Here is a 19,233-nt window from a genome sequence, read left to right on the forward strand (position 1 = left end):
CACCATCCCTTAGCATGTGCTCTACTTCTTCGAAGAGCTAGTTCTTCTCCTTATGGAAGTGGGCTTCTTTTCCTTGGCCTGTCCCGTGTACAGGTGGTTGGAACAGATGTTTCTTTCATGTAATTGGCAGTCCAATTAGTCTATGGGATATACAATCCTACCAGGAGGGGCAAAGATTCCCAAACCTCAAAATGCCTATAAATACACCCCTCACCACACCCACAATTCAGTTTTACAAACTTTGCCTCCTATGGAGGTGATGAAGTAAGTTTGTGCTTGATTTTCTACGTTGATATGCGCTTCTCAGCATTTTGAAGCCCGATTCCTCTGAGTACAGTGAATGTCAGAGGGATGTGAAGGGAGTATCACCTACTGAATTCTATGGTTTTCTTCGTGGAAAATCTTTTTCGTAGGTTCTCTGTTATCGGTCGTAGAGATTCATCTCTCATATTTCCATTACCTCTACTGATAACCGTTTCAATACTGGTTTGGCTATCTGCTATATGTGGATGGGTGTCTTTCGGTAAGTATGTTTTCATTACTTAAGACACTCTCAGCTATGGTTTGGCATTTTATGTATTAATATAAAGTTCTAAATATATGTATTGGACTTATATTTGCAATGAGTCAGGTTTATGTACATTTCCTTTTGCAGACTATCAGTTTCATATTTGAGAAAAAAAACATATTTAGGAAAATATTTTTCTTACCTAGGGTATAGTCTTTTTTTTTTTTAAATTGAATGCTTTTTCATTAAATTTTTGCGGCCAAAATTAGGCTTGCGAGGTCGCAAAATGCCGATGTTTGTTGCGTCATTTTTGGCGCAAGAAATGTTTTGGCGCGAAGGTACATCCGATGACGCAAACTCATCATTTCCGGCGTCTTAGTTGACGCCGAGTTTCCTTGCACAAGGTTGCGTCTGCAATGACGTTTGTGTCTCATTTGTGGCTGTTAGCGCCAAAAAAAATCATTTTGCATTGTGCGTCACTTGGTGCCAAATAATTTCATTATTTAAAATCCCATTCCTATATGCCTCTTGCCTTTTTCTATGTCAGAGGGCTATGCTGTTTGCATTTTTTCCCATTCCTGAAACTGCAATATAAGGAAATTGATAATTATGCTTTATATGTTGTTTTTTTCTCTTACATTTGCAAGATGTCTCAATCTGATCCTGTCTCAGAAACCACTGTTGGAACCCTGTTGCTTGATAACAGTTCTACCAAAGCTAAGTGAATCTGTTGTAAATTTGTGGAGATTATATCTCAAGCTGTGGTATGTAATAGTTGTCATGATAAGCTTTTAAATGCAGAGAATGTATCCATCAGTAATGGTACAATGCCTGTTGTTCCTTCAACATCTAATGTACATGATATCCCTGTGAATATAAAAGATTTTATTGCTGATGCAATTCAGAAGGCTTTGTCTCCTGCCTTCTAATAAACGTAAGGTCTTTTAAAACTTCTCATAAAGTTGATGAAATTTCAAATGACCGACAACATACTGAATTATCCTCCTCTGATGAGGATCTATCTGATTCAGAAGATCCTTCTTCAGATATTGACACTGACAAATCTACTTATTTATTTAAAATGGAGTATATTTGTTCCTTGTTAAGAGGTGTTAATTACATTGGATATTGAGGAAACTAGTCCTCTTGATATTAAAACTAGTAAATGTTTAAATTCTGTTTATAAACCTCCTGTGGTTACTCCAGAGGTTTTTCCAGTTCCTGATGCTATTTCTGATATGATTTCTAAGGAATGGAATAGGCCTGGTACTTCTTTTATCCCTTCTTCAAGGTTTAAAAAAATTGTATGCTTTGCTAGCAGTTAGATTGGAGTTTTGGGAAAAGTTCCCCAAAGTTGATGGGGCTATTTCTACTCTTGCTAAACGTACTTCTATTCGTATGGAAGATAGTACTTCCTTTTAAGGACCCTTTAGATGGGAAGCTTGAATCTTATCTAAGGAAAGCTTATTTATATTCTGGCGCTCTTCTCAGGCCTGCCATTTCTATGGCTGATGTTGCAGCTGCATCAATTTCCAAGGTAATTTATTTGGTTCTCAGTTGGATTTTATTATTTCTACTGTCACTGGGGGGAAAGGAGTTTTTTGCCTCAGGATAAAAGCCCTAAGGGTAAATCTAAAGTTTCTAACCGTTTTCGTTCCTTTCGACAAAATAAGGAACAGAAACCTAATCCTTCCCCCAAAGAATCTGGTTCCAATTGGAAACCTTCAAGTTGGAGTAAATCCAAATCATTTAAGAAACCAAAGCCAGCCCCCAAGTCTGCATCAATGTGCGGCCCTCATTCCAGCTCAGCTGGTAGGGGGCAGATTAAGATTCTTCCAAGACATTTGGGCAGATTCTGTCCAAAATCAATGGATTCAGAGTATTGTCTCTCAAGGGTACCGAATAGGATTCAAAGTAAGACCTCCTGTGAGAAGATTGTTTCTCTCACCCATCCCAGCAAATCCAGTAGAGGCTCAGGCTTTTCTGAAGTGTGTTTCAGACCTGGAGCTTTCAGGGGTAATCATACCAGTTCCGTTTCAGGAACAGGGTCTGGGGTTTTATTCAAATCTATTCATTGTCCCAAAGAAAGAAAATTCATTCAGCCAAGTTCTGGATCTGAAAATTTTTAATAGTTTTGTAAGAGTGCCAACTTTCAAAATTGTGACTATAAGGACTATTGTGCCTTTTGTTCAGCAAGGGTATTATATGTCCACAATAGACTTACAGGATGCATATCTTCATATTCCGATTCATCCAGACCACTATCAGTTTCTGAGATTCTCTTTTCTAGACAAGCATTACCAATTTGTCGCTCTTCCATTTGGCCTAGCGACAGCTCCAAGAATCTTTTCAAAGGTTCTCGGTGCCCTACTCTCTGTAATCGGAGAACGGGGTATTGCGTTGTTGCCTTATTTGGACGATATCTTGGTACTAGCTCAGTCTTTACATTCTGCAGAATCTCACATGAATCAACTAGTGTTGTTTCTTCAAAGACATGGTTGGAGGATCAATTTACCAAAAGGTTCTTTGATTACTCAGACAAGGTTCACCTTTTTAGGTTTCCAGATAGATTCAGTGTCCATGATTCTGTCTCTAACAGACAAGAGATGATTAAAATTGGTTTCAGCTTGTCGGAATCTTCAGTCTCAATCATTCCCTTCAGTAGCTATGTGCATGGATGTTTTAGGTCTCATGACTGCAGCATCGGACGCGATCCCCTTTGCTCGTTTTCATATGAGACCTCTCCAGCTTTGTATGCTGAACCAATGGTGCAGGGATTATACAAAGATATCACAATTAATATCATTAAATCCCAATGTTCGACTCTCTCTGACTTGGTGGTTAGATCACCATCGTATAGTTCAAGGGGCCTCTTTTGCTCGTCCAACCTGGACTGTGATCACAACAGATGCAAGTCTTTCAGGTTGGGGAGCTTTCTGGGGATCTCTGACAGCACAAGGGGTTTGGAAATCTCAAGAGGCGAGGTTACCAATCAATATTTTAGAACTCTGTGCTATTCTCACGGCTCTTCAGGTTTGGCCTCTGTTGAAAAGAGAACCGTTTATTTGTTTTCAGACAGACAATATCACAACTGTGGCATATGTCAATCATCAGGGTGGGACTCAGTCCCCAAGCTATGAAAGAAGTATCTTGGATACTTTCTTGGGCGGAATCCAGCTCCTGTCTAATTTCTGCGGTTCATATTCCAGGTGTAGACAATTGGGAAGTGGATTATCTCCGCCTTCAGACTTTGCATCCGGGGGAGTGGTCACTCCATCCAGATGTGTTTCCTCAGATTGTTCAGATGTGGGGTCTTCCAGAAATAAATCTGATGGCTTCCCATCTAAACAAGAAACTTCCCAGGTACCTGTCCAGGTCCAGGGATCCTCAGGCGGAGGCGATGGATGCGTTGGCAGTTCCTTGGTGTTACCAACCTGCTTATATTTTCCCGCCTCTAGTTCTTCTTCCAAGAGTGATCTCCAAGATCATCATGGAACAATCGTTTGTGTTGCTGGTAGCTCCAGCATGGCCTCACACAGTTTTTGGTATGCGGATCTTGTTTGGATGTCTAGTTGCCAACCTTTGCCACTTCCTTTAAGACCAGACCTTCTGTCTCAAGGTCCGTTTTTCCATCAGGATCTCAAATCATTAAATTTGAAGGTATGGAAATTGAACGCCTAGTGCTTAGTCATAGAGGTTTCTCTGACTCAGTAATTAATACTATGTTACAGGCTCGTAAATCTGTTTCTAGGAAGATTTATTATCGAGTTTGAAAGACTTCTATTTCATGGTGTTCTTCTCATAAATTCTCCTGGCATTCTTTTAGAATTCCTAGAATTTTAGTGTTTCTTCAGGATGGTTTGGATAAGGGTTTGTCTGCAAGTTCCTTGAAGGGACACATCTCTGCTCTTTCTGTTTTATTTCACAGAAAGATTGCGAAGCTTCCTGATATTCACTGTTTTGTACAGGCTTTGGTCTGTATCAAGCCTGTCATTAAATCAATCTCTCCTCCTTGGAGTCTTAATTTGGTTTTGAAGGCTTTAGAGGATCCTCCGTTTGAGCCTATGTATTCTTTGGACATTAAACTACTTTCTTGGAAAGTGTTGTTCCTTTTGGCCATCTCTTCTGCTAGAAGAGTTTCCGAATTATCTGCTCTTTCTTGTGAATCTCCTTTTTTGATTTTCCATCGGGATAAGGCAGTTTTGCTGACTTCATTTAAATTCCTACCTAAGGTTGTGAATTTTATCGACATTAATAGAGAAATTGTTTTTCCCTCTTTGTCTCCTAATCCTAAGAATTCTTTGGAGAGATCCTTACATTCTTTGGATGTGGTAAGAGCTTTGAAATATTATGTTGAAGCTACTAAAGAGTTCAGGAAGGCTTCTAGTTTATTTGTCAACTTTTCTGGTTCTAGTAAAGGTCAGAAGGCTTCTGCCATTTCCTTGGCATCTTGGTTAAAGCTTTTGATTCATCAGGCTTATTTGGAGTCGGGTCAGGCCCCACCTCAGATAATTACAGCTCATTCTACTAGATCAGTCTCCACTTTGTGGGCTTTTAAGAATGAAGCTTCAGTTGATCAGATTTGCAAAGCAGCAACTTAGTGGTCTTTGCATACATTTACTAAATTCTACCGTTTTGATGTATTTGCTTCTTCTGAAGCAGTTTTTGGTAGAAAAGTTTTTCAGGCAGCTGTTTCAGTTTGATTCCTCTGCTTATGTTTAAGTTTTTTCTTTTCATTTATGAGAATAAACTTATGTTTTGGGTTGTGGATAAACTTTTTCAGCTGTAAATGGCTGTTATTATTTTATCCCTCTCTAGTGACTTCTGTGGAGTTCCACATCTTGGGTATTACTATCTCATACGTCACTAGCTCATGGACTCTTGCCAATTACATGAAGGAAAGCATAATTTATGTAAGAACTTACCTGATAAATTCATTTCTTTCATATTGGCAAGAGTCCATGACAACCACCCTTTTTATGGTGGTTATGATTTTTTGTATAAAGCACAATTATTTCCAAATTCCTTTGATGATGCTTTTTATTCCTTTCTTTATCACCCCACTACTCGTTAAACTGAATTGTGGGTGTGGTGAGGGGTGTATTTATAGTCATTTTGAGGTTTGGGAAACTTTGCCCCTCCTGGTAGGATTGTATATCCCATACGTCACTAGCTCATGGACTCTTGCCAATATGAAATAAATGAATTTATCAGGTAAGTTCTTTTATAAATTGTTTTTTTTTTATCCCGTTAGGAGAGAGGTCTGCTTTCTTGGTTTGTTCTGTTCCATCGATGGGGCTGTTGGCTCCATGTTGAGGCTGTTGTGAGTTCATGCTAGCCCTCTTTGGGTCCTATGGCCCTGTTCACCTGTGTCTCGGGTGGAGCTTTTGGGCTGGTAGGACTAGTGTTGGGATTCTTCTGTAATCCCCTGGTTTCCTTTTTTCCAAATCTTCCTGTCTCTGTCCCGAGTGAGAGCAGGATCTGAAATCTGTTGCTCATCCTCGGGTCTTGGAGACACAGTGAGCTTCTTTGAGGTTCTGTTTCTCCCTGTTAGAGTTCTGGAACAGACTTGGTGCCCTGGATTTGCCTGGAGTGTGCACACCGTTCGGTGGTTTAGCAGGCTGATATCTTGGTTCAGCTGCTTTCTTGGCAAAGGTTTTCTTAGGTGTCATCCTAATAAAAGCAGTGTGTTCTCGACTCTGGGTTTTTCCTACTAGGTCCGCTACACGTGTTTCTGAATACTTGTGTATTCTATGTTTTTTTGGCAATTTGAGGACTCTGGCTTCAGTTGTATCTTGGGTGCAGTTGCATGGTGTTTGGGAGATTTTTTTTCTCTGTTTTTGTTCCTTGGTCCTAAAGCCTTGTGGTTTCTGTCTGGTCCGGGCGTTGCCGTCATATTTCGGTCTCTGTGAGCTTGACTCGCTCCTTGAGGTTTTTCTTTTTTTGCATTTTTGTTGTTACCTTATAGGGTATTTCCGGGAATCCCTGTGGTTCTTCCTTGTCCTTTCCCTTTTTTAGGGTTTTTCGGCTGCTGATCCCTTTCACTAGTAAGGGGTGTGTGGTTGGGGACTCATTACTGGGCGATGGTGTCTCCTGGAGGAGAGTTGAGTCCGTCTTCCAGTCTCTAGTCAGGCTTCTGGACTATCTGCTGGTCATTGTCCTTGGGGGTCTTTCTTTTCTTAATGTCTTATCGGCTTCGGAAGGAGCAGATTTTTATTGGGTAGTGGTTTCAGGCTCGGTGCCCTCAGCTTGGGTCGTCTATTGTACCCTCCCGTTTTCGCATTTAGTGTCCTCTATAGCTTGGGTATTGTTTTCCTAAAAGTAATGAATGCAGCTGTGAACTTTTTCCATTTATGAAGAAAAGCATAATTTATGCTTACCTGATCATTTTCTTTTCTTCAGATGGAAAGAGTCCACAGCTCCCCAACCGTATTTTTTATGTGGGGCGTCTGTTATTTTTGTTCTTCTGGCACATTTAACCTTGATATTTCTTCTACTGTTCCTTGTTCCTTGGCAGAATGACTAGGGGATAAGAGAAGTGGGAGGAGTATTTAAGCCTTTGGCTGGGGTGTCTTTGCCTCCTCCTGGTGGCTAGGTTCTTTTTCCCAAAAGTAATGAATTGAGCTGTGGACTCTTTCCATCTGAAAAAAAGAAAATTATCAGGTAAGCATAATTTGTTTTCTTCTTTGTCTGCAGGAACTCCTCATGTATTAGAGGAAAACTGGGTCCTGCTTTTTTTAGCGAATGTGACTTAGTCGGAGTGAAACATTTCATTCCGTGCCGATTTTTGGCCAGAGTTGGAGCGGCGCCATTTTTAGTTGCTGGGTCTGGATGCGTACCTCTGCCTCGTTCTCAGGCTGAGTACTGAGCGGAGTTGTTGTTGCTACAAGACAGATGTTATTGGGAAATAGATGCTGTATCATTATGTCCCATTTGAAAGTTATTGTTCCGTCCACTTGAATAAATAAACTGCAGCCGAATGTTTAATGGAAAATAGATTTTAGTGTCTATGTCCCATTACAAGTTATTCTCTGTTTGCAATATGATAATTATACTGTTTCAGTATATTTATTTGCAGGTGAATGTTAGCGTTTTTAGCACAAAATATTCATTTTATATTTATGTTCCATTAAATCTTTAAGTCTAAAATTTTATTTCATTACATATTTTCTTGAATAAGTGATTTATGGTTTGGGTTGGAACAGTGGTCTGCTCCTAGGAACAATTGTTTATGGCTTGAGGAACAAATGATTTTTAATAATCTCTTCTGTCTCTAATGTTTAGAATATCTCTTTTAAATTAAGATGTTCTTGTTGGAGCTTTTCGACTCTAAGGATAAGTTTAGACAGTTTACAAATGTCTGTTTTCCTGTGCTGCTTTTTTAGCAACTTGTACAGATAAATCTGAGCCTTATGTATCCCAGGATGATGCTGTTCAGGCAATGCCACAGCTTTCTACTTACATCTCCCAAGCCTCTATGGTGTCACATGCAGTGCCCTGCAGTACCTCTCATTCTCCTGGAGGAGTGTATTTGCTTACAGCTTTTGCAGCACAGGTATCCTCTGAAATATCTGCAGCTTTGTCTGTCTTTCGTTTACTACAGGAAAATGCAAGAGTACATTTAAAGTTCAGATAGTATGGTTTCTGCTCCATTTTCTGCTACGCAGGCGTTTCTCTCTCTCTCCTCTGGTCAGGAAGATTCGCAGGTAGTTTCTGCGAGTGAAATCTTAGATTTGGACAGTATAATTCCTTTATCTGATGCTGAATTCGTCTCCTTCCGATGTATGCTTGCATACCTAGTGTACTGTTAAAGGAGGTGTTAGCTATTTGGACGACATTGATATCCCTTGGAAGTTTTGTAAACTTGATCATTTATATGATGATCCTTCCTTTGCGGAAATGTTTCGAGACGTGCTATGGAAGTTTTCACAGGTGTAGAAGGGGATACCTTTCTCCCTTTCTCCCGTCCTTTAATGAATTTTTCTGTTGTTGACCCCATTAAAATGCACAATGCCCTAAGTAGAAGTAGGAGGGAGCTTTTCTACTACGGCTCAGAGAATTTTTATCCCTATGGTGGGTAGCTAAACCTTTACGGATCCATGGATAAGAAGCTGGAGGTTTGATTGCTCATTTAGAGCAATGTCTTATCTTTATTAGACTTGCTGTACTAGCCACCGGGCATTGTGGCTGAATTCTCGGTCAGCTGAGAAGCCTACCTGTGGTTTAGTGGTACAACCTAGGCTTTATAGTTCTGCAGTTGCAGGTTCATTACTTTGTTTCCTCCAAATCCACGCTTCGGGCGTCTCCTTTTAAGGATTAGACCTTGTTTGGACTTGGTCTAGCAGAATTATTCTCTACCTTTAAGGGTACAAAAAGGGTTTTACCTCACATCAAGAGAGTAATACTAAAGGAAAGTTGTTGTTTTTTTTTTCCTCTTTCTCCATGGTCAGTCATGCCTTTTAGAGTATAAGCAATCCAGATATGATGAGAGGCATTCCTTGAACAGGGTTCAGAATCTTCCTCTCTGGGAGTAATAGTTCCAGTCCCAGTTTGGGAACGGGATCTAGGTAATTACCTCAAGTAACTCAGAGTCTGACCTTCAAAGTAGTATCCTTTCTCCTTTGTTTTAAGAGGGCCTGTTCATATCGAACATAGATAGGTTTTGGGATCTTCTCAAGTTTCTGAGTTTTCGTCATCCTAGACAGACTTTTAGGTCTTGGGGTATTGCAAGGGTGTTTTTCTGGACAACATATGGTTCAGGTGTCATCCTTACTTCGAGCAAACACTCTTTCTAGAGATCTGGTCCTATCTACTTTCCCATGGATGGGAAAAATGATCTGGAGAAGAGTTCCCTTGTTCCATCTACAAGGGTGATTATTTGGGGACCTTAATAGATTCTCTATCTAGGAGAAGATTTTTAACAGAGGTCAGATAATCAAGGATTTATTCCTTTTCCTTTCTTTGCAGTCTTATGTCCGGTCAACAGCAAGGCTCTTGTGGTCTGGTATATAGCCATTTTGCAACCAGAAGGTTGGGAGTTTGGACCTAGCTGCAGTTGTTTTTATCGTCACTTTTCAGTGATTCTATGTATGAAGGGAATTGGTCTGAGGGTTAACCATGGACATCCTTCCCTTTACCATGTTCTATAAAAAGTTTCAGGAGTATGTCTTGGAGCGCGTGCTTCTAGAGACATTCCTGGGTGATGTGACCACGGGAGCCTACCTGCTGGGCTGGGAAGTAGTCTGGGTCTTGTTTAAGGCTCAGGGATTATGGACTCGAAAGTGTCTGCTCCCCACTTAAACATTTTGAAGTTGAGAGCGATTTTCAATGCTCTGATGACTTGGCCTCAGTAGTCCTTAGCTTGGTTCTAATCTGACTATTTCACCTCAATGGTTTACATCAACCACTAGGGAGGAACTCGGAGTTCCTTAGCCATGTAGGAGGTGACTTGGATTGTTCAGTGGGCAGAAGCTCACAATTGTTGTCTATCTGCCATCCACGTCCCAGGAACAACTGGGAAGCGGATTTCCTGAGCAGACAGATTTTTCATTCTGAGGAGTGGGAACTCCATCTGACTTAACCCTCTAATGGGTGCCGGTGTTGATGATCTGATGGTGTCTCGGCAAAATGCCAAGCTGCCAAGGTACAATTCGAAGTCAAGAGATCTTCGGGCCGCTCTGATAGATGCTCTGGGGGTTCCTTGGGATTTCAGGCTGGTATACCTGTTTCTTTTGTTTGCTCTCCTTCCATGAGACATTGCTCATTTCAAACAGGAGAAGAGCGTCAGTAATTCTAAAAGTCCCTGCGTGGCCTCGCAGGATCTGGTATGCAGACCTAGTGGAGATGTCATCTCTTCTACCTTGGAGACTTTCTCTGAGGAAGGACCTTCTGATTCAGGATCCCTTCTTTCATCCACATTTCGTTTCTCTGAAGCTGACTGCTTGGAGATTGAACGCTTAGTTCTGTCTAAGCGTGGTTTTTCTGAGTCAGTCATTGAGACTATGATTCAGGCTTGCAAGCCTGTTACGAGAAGATTTTCCATAAGATATGGCGTAAATATATTTAGGGTCATGATTCTTAGAATTTTGTCCTTTCTGCAGGAAGGTCTGGAGAAAGGTTTTGTCAGTCAGTTCTCTGATGGGTCAGATTTCTGCATTATCTTTATTGCTGCATAAGCGTCTGGCCGACGTGCCAGATATGCATTCTTTTTGTCAGGCCTTGGTCAGTTTTATGCCTGTGTTTAAATCTGTTGCTCCTCCTGGGAGCCATAACTTTTTTTTCTTAAAGTTTTGCAACAAGCTCCGTTTGAGCCATTGCATTCCATAGATATTAAGTTGTTATCTTGGAAGGTTTTGTTTCTTATTGCTATCTCTTCTGCTCGGAGAGTGTCAGAACTCTCAGCTTTGCAGTATGGTTTTGCCTTATCTTATCTTTCATGCCGATGAGGCGGTTCTTCATACTAAGGTTCCTTCCTTAAGTGGTTTCGGACATAAATTTTTAATCAGGAAATTGTTGATCGTTTATTGCACAACTTAGAGGTTGTGCGTGCTTTAATATTTTATTTTCAGGCGATTAAGGATTTTCTCTAGTCTTCTGCCCTGTGTGTTTGTTTCTCTGGGAAACGTAAAGGTTAGAAAGCTTCTGCTACTTCTTTCTCTCTGGTTGAGAAGTATAATTGGTTTTGCTTATGAGACTGCTGGGTAACAGTCTCCTGAGAGAGTTACATCTCATTCCACTAGGGTTGTCTCTGTTTCTTGGGTTTTCAAAAATTACGCTTCTCTGGAACGGTTTTGTAAGGTTGCAACTTGGTCTTCTCTGCTTACCCTATCCAAATTTTTCAAATTTGATTATTTTGCCTCGGCTGAGGTTCTTTTGGGTGAAAGGTTCTTCAAGCGGTGGTGCCTTCTGTTTAGGTTACCTGTCTTGTCCCTCCCTAGCCATCGGTGTCCTAGCTTGGGCATTGGTTCCCAACAGTAAGTGATTATTTAGTGGGCTCACCGTATCTTAGGAAAGAAAACAAAATGTATGCTTACCTGATAAATGTATTTCCGGATACAGTGAGTCCACGACCCACCCTTTATTTTAAGACAGTTATTTTTAAATTTTACCTCAGGAACCTCTACACCTTGTGCTATTTCCTTTTTCTCCATTTTCCTTTGGTCGAATGACTGGGGATTGTGGGAAGGGAAGTGACATTTAGCAGCTTTGTTGTGGTGCTCTTTGCCTCCTACTGCTGGCCAGGAGTGATATTCCCAACAGTAATTGATGATTCCGTGGACTCACTGTATCCGGAAATAAATAAATTTATCAGGTAGGCATAAATTTTGTTTTATTCACAACTACCGTTAGGCCATTTCTTCAGTGCTGTTTCTAATCCTTATCAGCTGAGATTTAGTACTCTCTGCTTAAAAATGCATTGTTTCAATGTCTTGGTATAGGTATCCTATTTTATTTTAGTATATACAAATTGTAATGATGGATGCCTTCTAAAAAAATGATCTTGTTTGTTTTGATGTTGGAAAGATACAATGAACTAGGTGGTACATAGGGAGCTTTACAGAGCAATATCCTGCATATTTCAGTGTTGCCGGCTGCTGCTGTAAAGTGCTGCTGCCATGCATTGCTTTAGCCATTCTATAGAGGATGTCACAAAACTCAACAAGCCACGTTTTACCAATTCACTTACTGTCTAAGCAGTGAGTAGCCTCTGGGCATTTGTGAGTGAGCTTTACCACCTAGTCCCAGCCTCTAAAGTTTTTTGTTTGTTTTAAGATAAGCAAAACAGTTAATTTAATATTAAAAAAAACAGTTTAATGAAGAAAATAAAGGTATTTAATTTGAGTGTCAAACAATGTAGGCATGCACACTTTTTATATAAAAGCAATGAGAATGGTTTATGTATTCCAGTAAGGCACAGTCATTATATTTTTTTCCTGTTGCAGTTTATAACTGCTAATGTTTTTGTGATATCCTGTATCCGGCAGGTGACAATGGTCAAGCCAGCAACAAGCATGGAAAACTGCAAGATGGCTGATCTTCTGAGTGAAACATTTGGTAAGGTAAAGCGAGAGCTGGATACTTTGAAGGATGGAGAGAGCGACACCGGTATAGAAGATACCAGATTGCCGTATGAGCAGGAACTTGCACAAACACTGGAGCTTACAGCAGAAGACGCACACGCAATATCTGAGAAAAGGCCTTTGGGTGACGACAAGACTCTTGCCTTGCTGCAGCAATATTCTGAACTCTTGCTACAAGCTGTAGAGAAGAGGATGGATAAGAAATAATAAATGGGAGTGCCTCATGTGGATCGTTTAATGCAATGGTGCTCTGTTGCTTCGTCAGTGTTCATGAAGAGACCTTCATAGGCCAAGCTTGTGAGCCAAAAAGTCTTTTCAAAGACTCCATTAAAACACTAAAAGAAATGTACTTGGGTGTGTCCTAGTGTAACATCCAAGGTACAGTTGCGGTTCTGTTACAGAAATCTCTTCACACCAGCAGCACTTGTCGTCTCACATGGTCCTGTTTTGTTCAGGGTCAGTAATATGTTCTGCTTCCAGTTATGAGCAGAGATGCAGACGGCTTTTTTTTTATTTTTTATTATGACCTCTTTAACAAAGCTTTTAAGTGTTTTTAATGTATTGCATTATATTTTAAGTTATTGGTGTAACTGTTTCAGTTTATGCTTTTTCAATTTAACTTTTATTGTTGACAATCTAATCTCTTGACTGAGAGTCTTAAGACGTCAGTCGTTTGTGGTATTGGGGTGTCTGTTTTGAGGGACATTTTACATTTCTGTTACATGATTCACAACTGACCTAATAAGCTTTGGTTTTACAGAGGATCTGCTTTTGTATTTCCTTGGAAAAAGTATTTTATGATGTCTTTCAAGGTCATAAATGCATAGGTGCAATATCACACGATCATCTGAAAATATATTTTATTTTTAAGAGCACTAAACATTATTGTAAATGGATACCGCGAGTCTATTTTACCTTTTCATATGATGTTTAAGGGTTGAAATAAAATGCAAGTGTTTACAATAAGGGGGGGAAGGAACTGTTCCGTAAATATTAATAAATGCAAGGCAGCCATTTTGTCCCCTTAAGGATTGGTTACTGGCCTGGCAGGTGGATCACTAGCTATGCTAATGACTTCACACATCATGAGGTGGCTGTTTTCACTCTGTAAAAGCAGCTTTGGAGCAGTATGCCTTTAAATGAATAAATAGTAATCCATTTGAGATCTGCCAGATAAAAGTAAATTACATTGCAGGAAATAGCTGCTTATCTTAATTAAATGTAACTATTTGTTTTACTCTATTTAGTTTTAACCCTGAAGCGTTAGCTGCTATAGTAAAATAGGCTTACAGTGTCCTTTTTAATATCGCCTGTGATCACTTGCTATGGTGGGTATCTGCAATAACTGTCCCCTTTGCATGCAGTGTTACAGCCATGTACCGTGGTGCATAGAATACAGACCACAAGCACTTTCATAGCAGATCTCTCTTTAAACTCTTGCACACTTTAGATTGATGGAAACATCACATCTTGTAATGATTTAAAGGGAGCTCAGACATTTAACCCCTTGGCTGCCAAAAAGGGCCACAATGCATTGTTAATATATTTTTCGGCCCCAGTTGACAGTCAGTGGGTTAAAGCTTGAATTTCCTCTTCCTAGCTTGGCAAATCTGAGCAACAATCATCCCTGTATTACTTGTTTTGGAACGTTTCTCTTATTTGCTACGTTGGTTCTAATTTCTGAGAACAGATTTTAATGGAGCATTAGTTTTGTAAAAGCCATTCCTATTTAATAGCTTTGCAACCTCACAGGAGCACCATGGATTCTATTTGTGTTATTGGAACCTTTGGCCCCAATTCAGTAAACCCCTTTCCTTTTATCTATGCAGATCTAATATTTATGTTTGGGGAAGACATTTTGAGTTAGTAGAATGCTTTCTCATTTTAGAATGTACTTTTTTTTTTACTCTCCTTTTTAAGAATGTATGTGTAATGGCAAAGAGTGAGGCGAGTGCCGTCGGTACAAGTAGGCGTGATTAGAATTCTGTTACATAAGACAAAATGAGGCGGGTCCTCTACACAAGTGTGGTAAAGATACGTAGCTGTGAATGCATTTTAGTAAGTTAGAGACGTCAAACACTAGTTTTGTTAAAGGTTTGTGTATGTGAATGCCAGTTTTCCAAGTGCATGGGAATTCTACACATAACTTCCCTGTTTTTATATTACATTGAATACACTATTTATATATTACATTTTTATGTAAAAGCTGTAGAAACATAATTATTTTATTTTACACTTAAAAATGTAAAAACAACTTTTCTAATGCTAACTTATTCCATGTAATTTAAAATTGAGCTGAAGGGCACATAAAACAAGTCCCTTTTTAAAGCAGAAACATCTTGCCTTAGGCAAAAAAAGTCATGGTTTGTGAGAGCCAAAGGCACAACTGCCTCCAGTGCTCAATAGAGGGCAGACTAGCAAATAGCGAGCCTTGAAAAGGGGTGGAGGAGAAAAAGGTTGCTTTTTTGGCCAAAGATAAATAATTTCAGCTTTCAAATGATTTGTTTTATATGTCCATCAGCTCAGTATTAACTAGAATGCCCCTTAAACACGGAGTATGAAAGGGGGTATATGGGAATAAAGTGTGCATTACAGAAGAATGTTAAGATCTGCAAACATTTAACCCCAGAAGCAGCCCTCTCTGCCAGCCAAGTGGTTTATACAATGGTGCCAATCACAATATGGCTTCAGCTTCTCTAGGGATCTCATTGTTCTACAGATAGTAACTTGTGTTCTGAAGGTTAAGTTTTTAGTCATCGTCCTCATAGGCCTAAATACAGTTGTGATTTAGATCTCCTATATGTTTGCATTTATAATTTGGTTGTCCCAAACACCCCATATAATCAATAGTTTTAGTATTCATGTTTTCTGTAACTGTCAAAACTTTTTTTATATGTGTATTTTTTCTCTAAGTATTTAATTTTAAGAACCAGTTTACAATCACCCTGAACTTGTCAGGAAACTGAGCCATTTCCTTGTAAATAGACGTACATAGAAAAGAATATCCTTTTTAGTTGGCTGCAGTATGTGGCATTTTAAGTAACCAGTTTGTCTTGACTAACCCTGTGATGCCTGCAGGCCAGCAACTTAAAGCAGACCTGTCCATTTGTGGCACATTTAATCAGCCCATTTGCAGAAGTGCATCACAGTTTCATTTCTACAAATGACCTATAGGATTGGGCAAGATTCACATATGCAACTAAACCTGGAGCAATGAAAGCGCTATAAAAAATAACGTGTCTATAAATGTTACTTGACAACATCAATTAAAAATGGTACAGCGTTACGGCATTGTAAGACCATGTACCTGTAAAGTGTGCTCAACAAAGCATACCTTAGCCTGTGCAATCTTCAAATGTTTACAATTTGTAAATTAATTTAACTGTCTAACAAACTACAACACTATTCAAAGCTATTTCCATAATAAGTGTAACCAAGTAGGGTTCTGTATGCTTTTTAAAAAAAAAAAAAACTGACAAACTTTTTTTTTCCCCCCCAATCCTGCTTGTGCTGCTTATGGTCCAATAGCTAAATAGTCAAAATAGCTTCTGGTACACTATTTGCCTACAATTACTGTAGTTTGTTGGACAGTGTATTAACATATTTTGAAGGAATCAGAGAGCTGGTAAAAAGAACAGGTAACATTCATGACACTAATGGAATTGCTACAGCTTTATATGATCTTGTTCACAGCGCTGCAGACAGAGGCTGGGTTATTAGTGGTGTAAATATTGTAAGATAATAAACCCATGACTGGGCAGATGCATGATAACCTCACCTGGGAGTGCGTACACAGTATTGCATGCCCTTATGTCACCATAAACACCTAAGCCTACAGTCACTTCATCTGTTCCACACACCTCTGTAGGTTTGGTTATAGACTCTGTCAGCCTCTGGGAACTGCCCACAGATGTTCCTATCTTCTAAAAGTACCTTTTTTATACTCATGTTTAGTAATACAGGAGAAACTGAAAATTTAAAATGCTTTTTTTAATGAATGGAGCAAATGTTGTGTTTTTTGCACTGTGATCTGCCTTCTTCAGAAATTAGGCTGTTTTTGTAACGATTCCTTTGTACTCCATGTCTTAATATCAATAAAAGTGTGAACCTTTTTGACTTGCATTGAATTTCTTATACATGAGATGGATATGATTAATTTTGTGCACATTAATGTACAATGTTTGTGTAATTATGTATATCTTAGTCAAGTAATACTGGCACTTTTATGTTTCAAGTAATCTTACACAGAACATATTACATAAAAAGGTATAGAATGTCATAAGCTGTTATGTACAATGTTCACATAATCTACCAGGCACATTCATTTATATTCAATTACTCATCCCCTTATGATGTGCTTGGGTATATGGATTCTTTGCTAGTTATCCCTCATGTCAACAGTATAGTTCTGCTAGAGCAGGCAGGGTTTGTTAGTGAGATGTAAATACCCACCAATTGTCTTGCGTGATTTCACAGGATGGGAGGTCTGTCCGCTACACTCCTACAGTTTCTGACCTACCTTTTATGACCTACCGAGGCACATGCACAACTCGCCGCTGCAATCTATCTAAAATGTATTTATATAACACACAGGTTTAAAAAATATCCTACTATTAGTTTCCTACTATTGGGAAAAACCGGCCCACTTTTTAACTTGTAATATGCAAATTTATGCATCTAGTGTGTATGTATAATATATTTTATATAATAAATATTATACACCTATTATATAAACATTAAAAGGGAGACTTTTTTCTTCACATGGCTGCAACATGAGATGAAACCACAACACTCAAAGGCTGCACTTATAGTTCAACTGGTAGGAGTCAGAGGATGTACATTTTACAGTAGATCTGGACATCGTTCAAATGGCAGCTGGCAGAGGCCTAAACACATAGCTCATATGGCAGCAGGCAGAGGCTGGATACATAGTTTAAAGGAAGATTAACTACAGCAGAATTGCATAGTAAGACAGTGCAATAGTACTTTGAATTTTAAACCCTTGTGCCATTTGGATGTAGGTACTACCTCACAAAATACTTTGTCCAGTGTACTGTGTTGTCTTAATGCCTACGTCCAACACTTTGCTACATGGTGCGATCCCCGCTGTTCGCTTAGACAGCGGAGAAGGCATCTGCCTTCATATATTAAGGGAGCGCTGATCATGCTCCCTTACTATATAAAGGCAGATTGCCAATCCTTACAGAGAGTGACGCTGTCTGTGTCGCTCTCTATAATGATTGTTGGTTGCAAGTGGGAGGGAAGAAGGAAGATGGGTTGATCGTCCTAGCGAGGAGGGAGTGCGCGGTTCACTACGATGTATAGAAAAAAAACATTACATCAGGGGAGAGGGAGGGCTGGGGCCCTACTTCTACAGAAGGAAAAAAAAAATATATATATATATATATATATATATATATATATATATATATGCGAGTAGTAGGAGGGGGAGGCTTTGAGAGCTGTTGAGGGGGGTCAGGGAGGTGAGTGAAGAGGGTTCCCTACACTACAGAATTGACTACAGTAGTTTGTGAAAAAGTTAATTGTTTTTAATATGATCGCATTAGGCGGTAAAACAGTGGCATGAAATATACCAAAATGGGCCTAGATCAATGCCTTGGGTTGTACAAAATAAATAAATGGAGTGATAGCAAAAATGCTAAAAACTGAGCAAGATTTTCTCTAAAATTCTCAGCCTTTAAGGGGTAAAACGTAGTAGATTTTTTTTTTCAAAACAAATGTAAAAGTTTTCTTTAATTTGCCAGCCCCCTGTATCATTTGACAGCCATCAGCCAATCACAAACTCATATACATATATACTGTGAACTCTTGTGCATGTAGGAGCTGGTGCCTCAGTGTGCACATAAAAATACTTTCATGGTAGTAGGCAGAGGCTGGACACAGTTTAAATGGTAGTAGACAGAGGCAGGGCACATAGCTCATATAATAGTAGGCAGTTGCTGGACAGTCAAGCCTTGTGCAAAATTACCAGAATACCAAATAACAATAGCACTGTGTGCTAAATCTCCAATAGACTTTTGAAGCACAAGGTTCAGGCAAACTGAAACCTTGTGCTTCAAATTAAAGAATAAAAATCTAAATTAAATCAATATTTAGTGTGACCACCTTTTTGCCTTTAAAAATCAATTCTTCAGGGATTTTGTATGCATAGTCAGATGCATGATAAAACAATTATACCAAACAGATGCTAATAATCAATTTAATATGTAGGTTGAAACACAATCATTAACTGAAACAGCTGTGTAGGAGGAATAAAACTGGATGAGGGACATCCAAACTCTGCTAACTAAATGAGATTGCTGAGAACAGTTTAATGTCAAAGGTCATACACAATGGCAAGAATCAGCAAGACACATGGTAGTTATACTGCATCAACAAGGTATCTCCTAACCTAGTGATGGCGAAGCTTGGCACCCCAGATGTTTCAGAACTACATTTCCCATGATGCTTAGGCACTCTGAAGTCCAGTCAAGCATCATAGGACATTTAGTTCTGAAACATCTGGAGTGCCAAGGTTCGCCATCACTGTCCTAGGCAGTAATTTCAAGGCAGACATGGGTTTCCAGATGTTCTATCTAAGCTCTTCTGAAGAAGCACAAATAAACTAGCAGCAATGAGGACTGT

General features: G+C 39.4%; 1 protein-coding gene across 2 annotated transcripts in view; it reads left to right on the forward strand.

Annotated features, from left to right (window-relative positions):
- MAPKBP1 (mitogen-activated protein kinase binding protein 1) overlaps positions 1-16,704 on the forward strand; it is a 569,961-nt gene extending 553,257 nt beyond the window's left edge. For both annotated transcript variants that reach the window (XM_053697823.1, XM_053697824.1), the window contains exon 31: positions 12,493-16,704. In XM_053697823.1, coding sequence (XP_053553798.1) covers positions 12,493-12,795 — 303 coding nt within the window. In that variant the 3' untranslated portion in view covers positions 12,796-16,704. The remainder of the gene's footprint in view (positions 1-12,492) is intronic.
- Positions 16,705-19,233: the final 2,529 nt, after the last annotated feature.

The sequence above is a fragment of the Bombina bombina genome, chromosome 1 (assembly GCF_027579735.1).
Source record: "Bombina bombina isolate aBomBom1 chromosome 1, aBomBom1.pri, whole genome shotgun sequence".
NCBI classification, from domain to species: domain Eukaryota; kingdom Metazoa; phylum Chordata; class Amphibia; order Anura; family Bombinatoridae; genus Bombina; species Bombina bombina.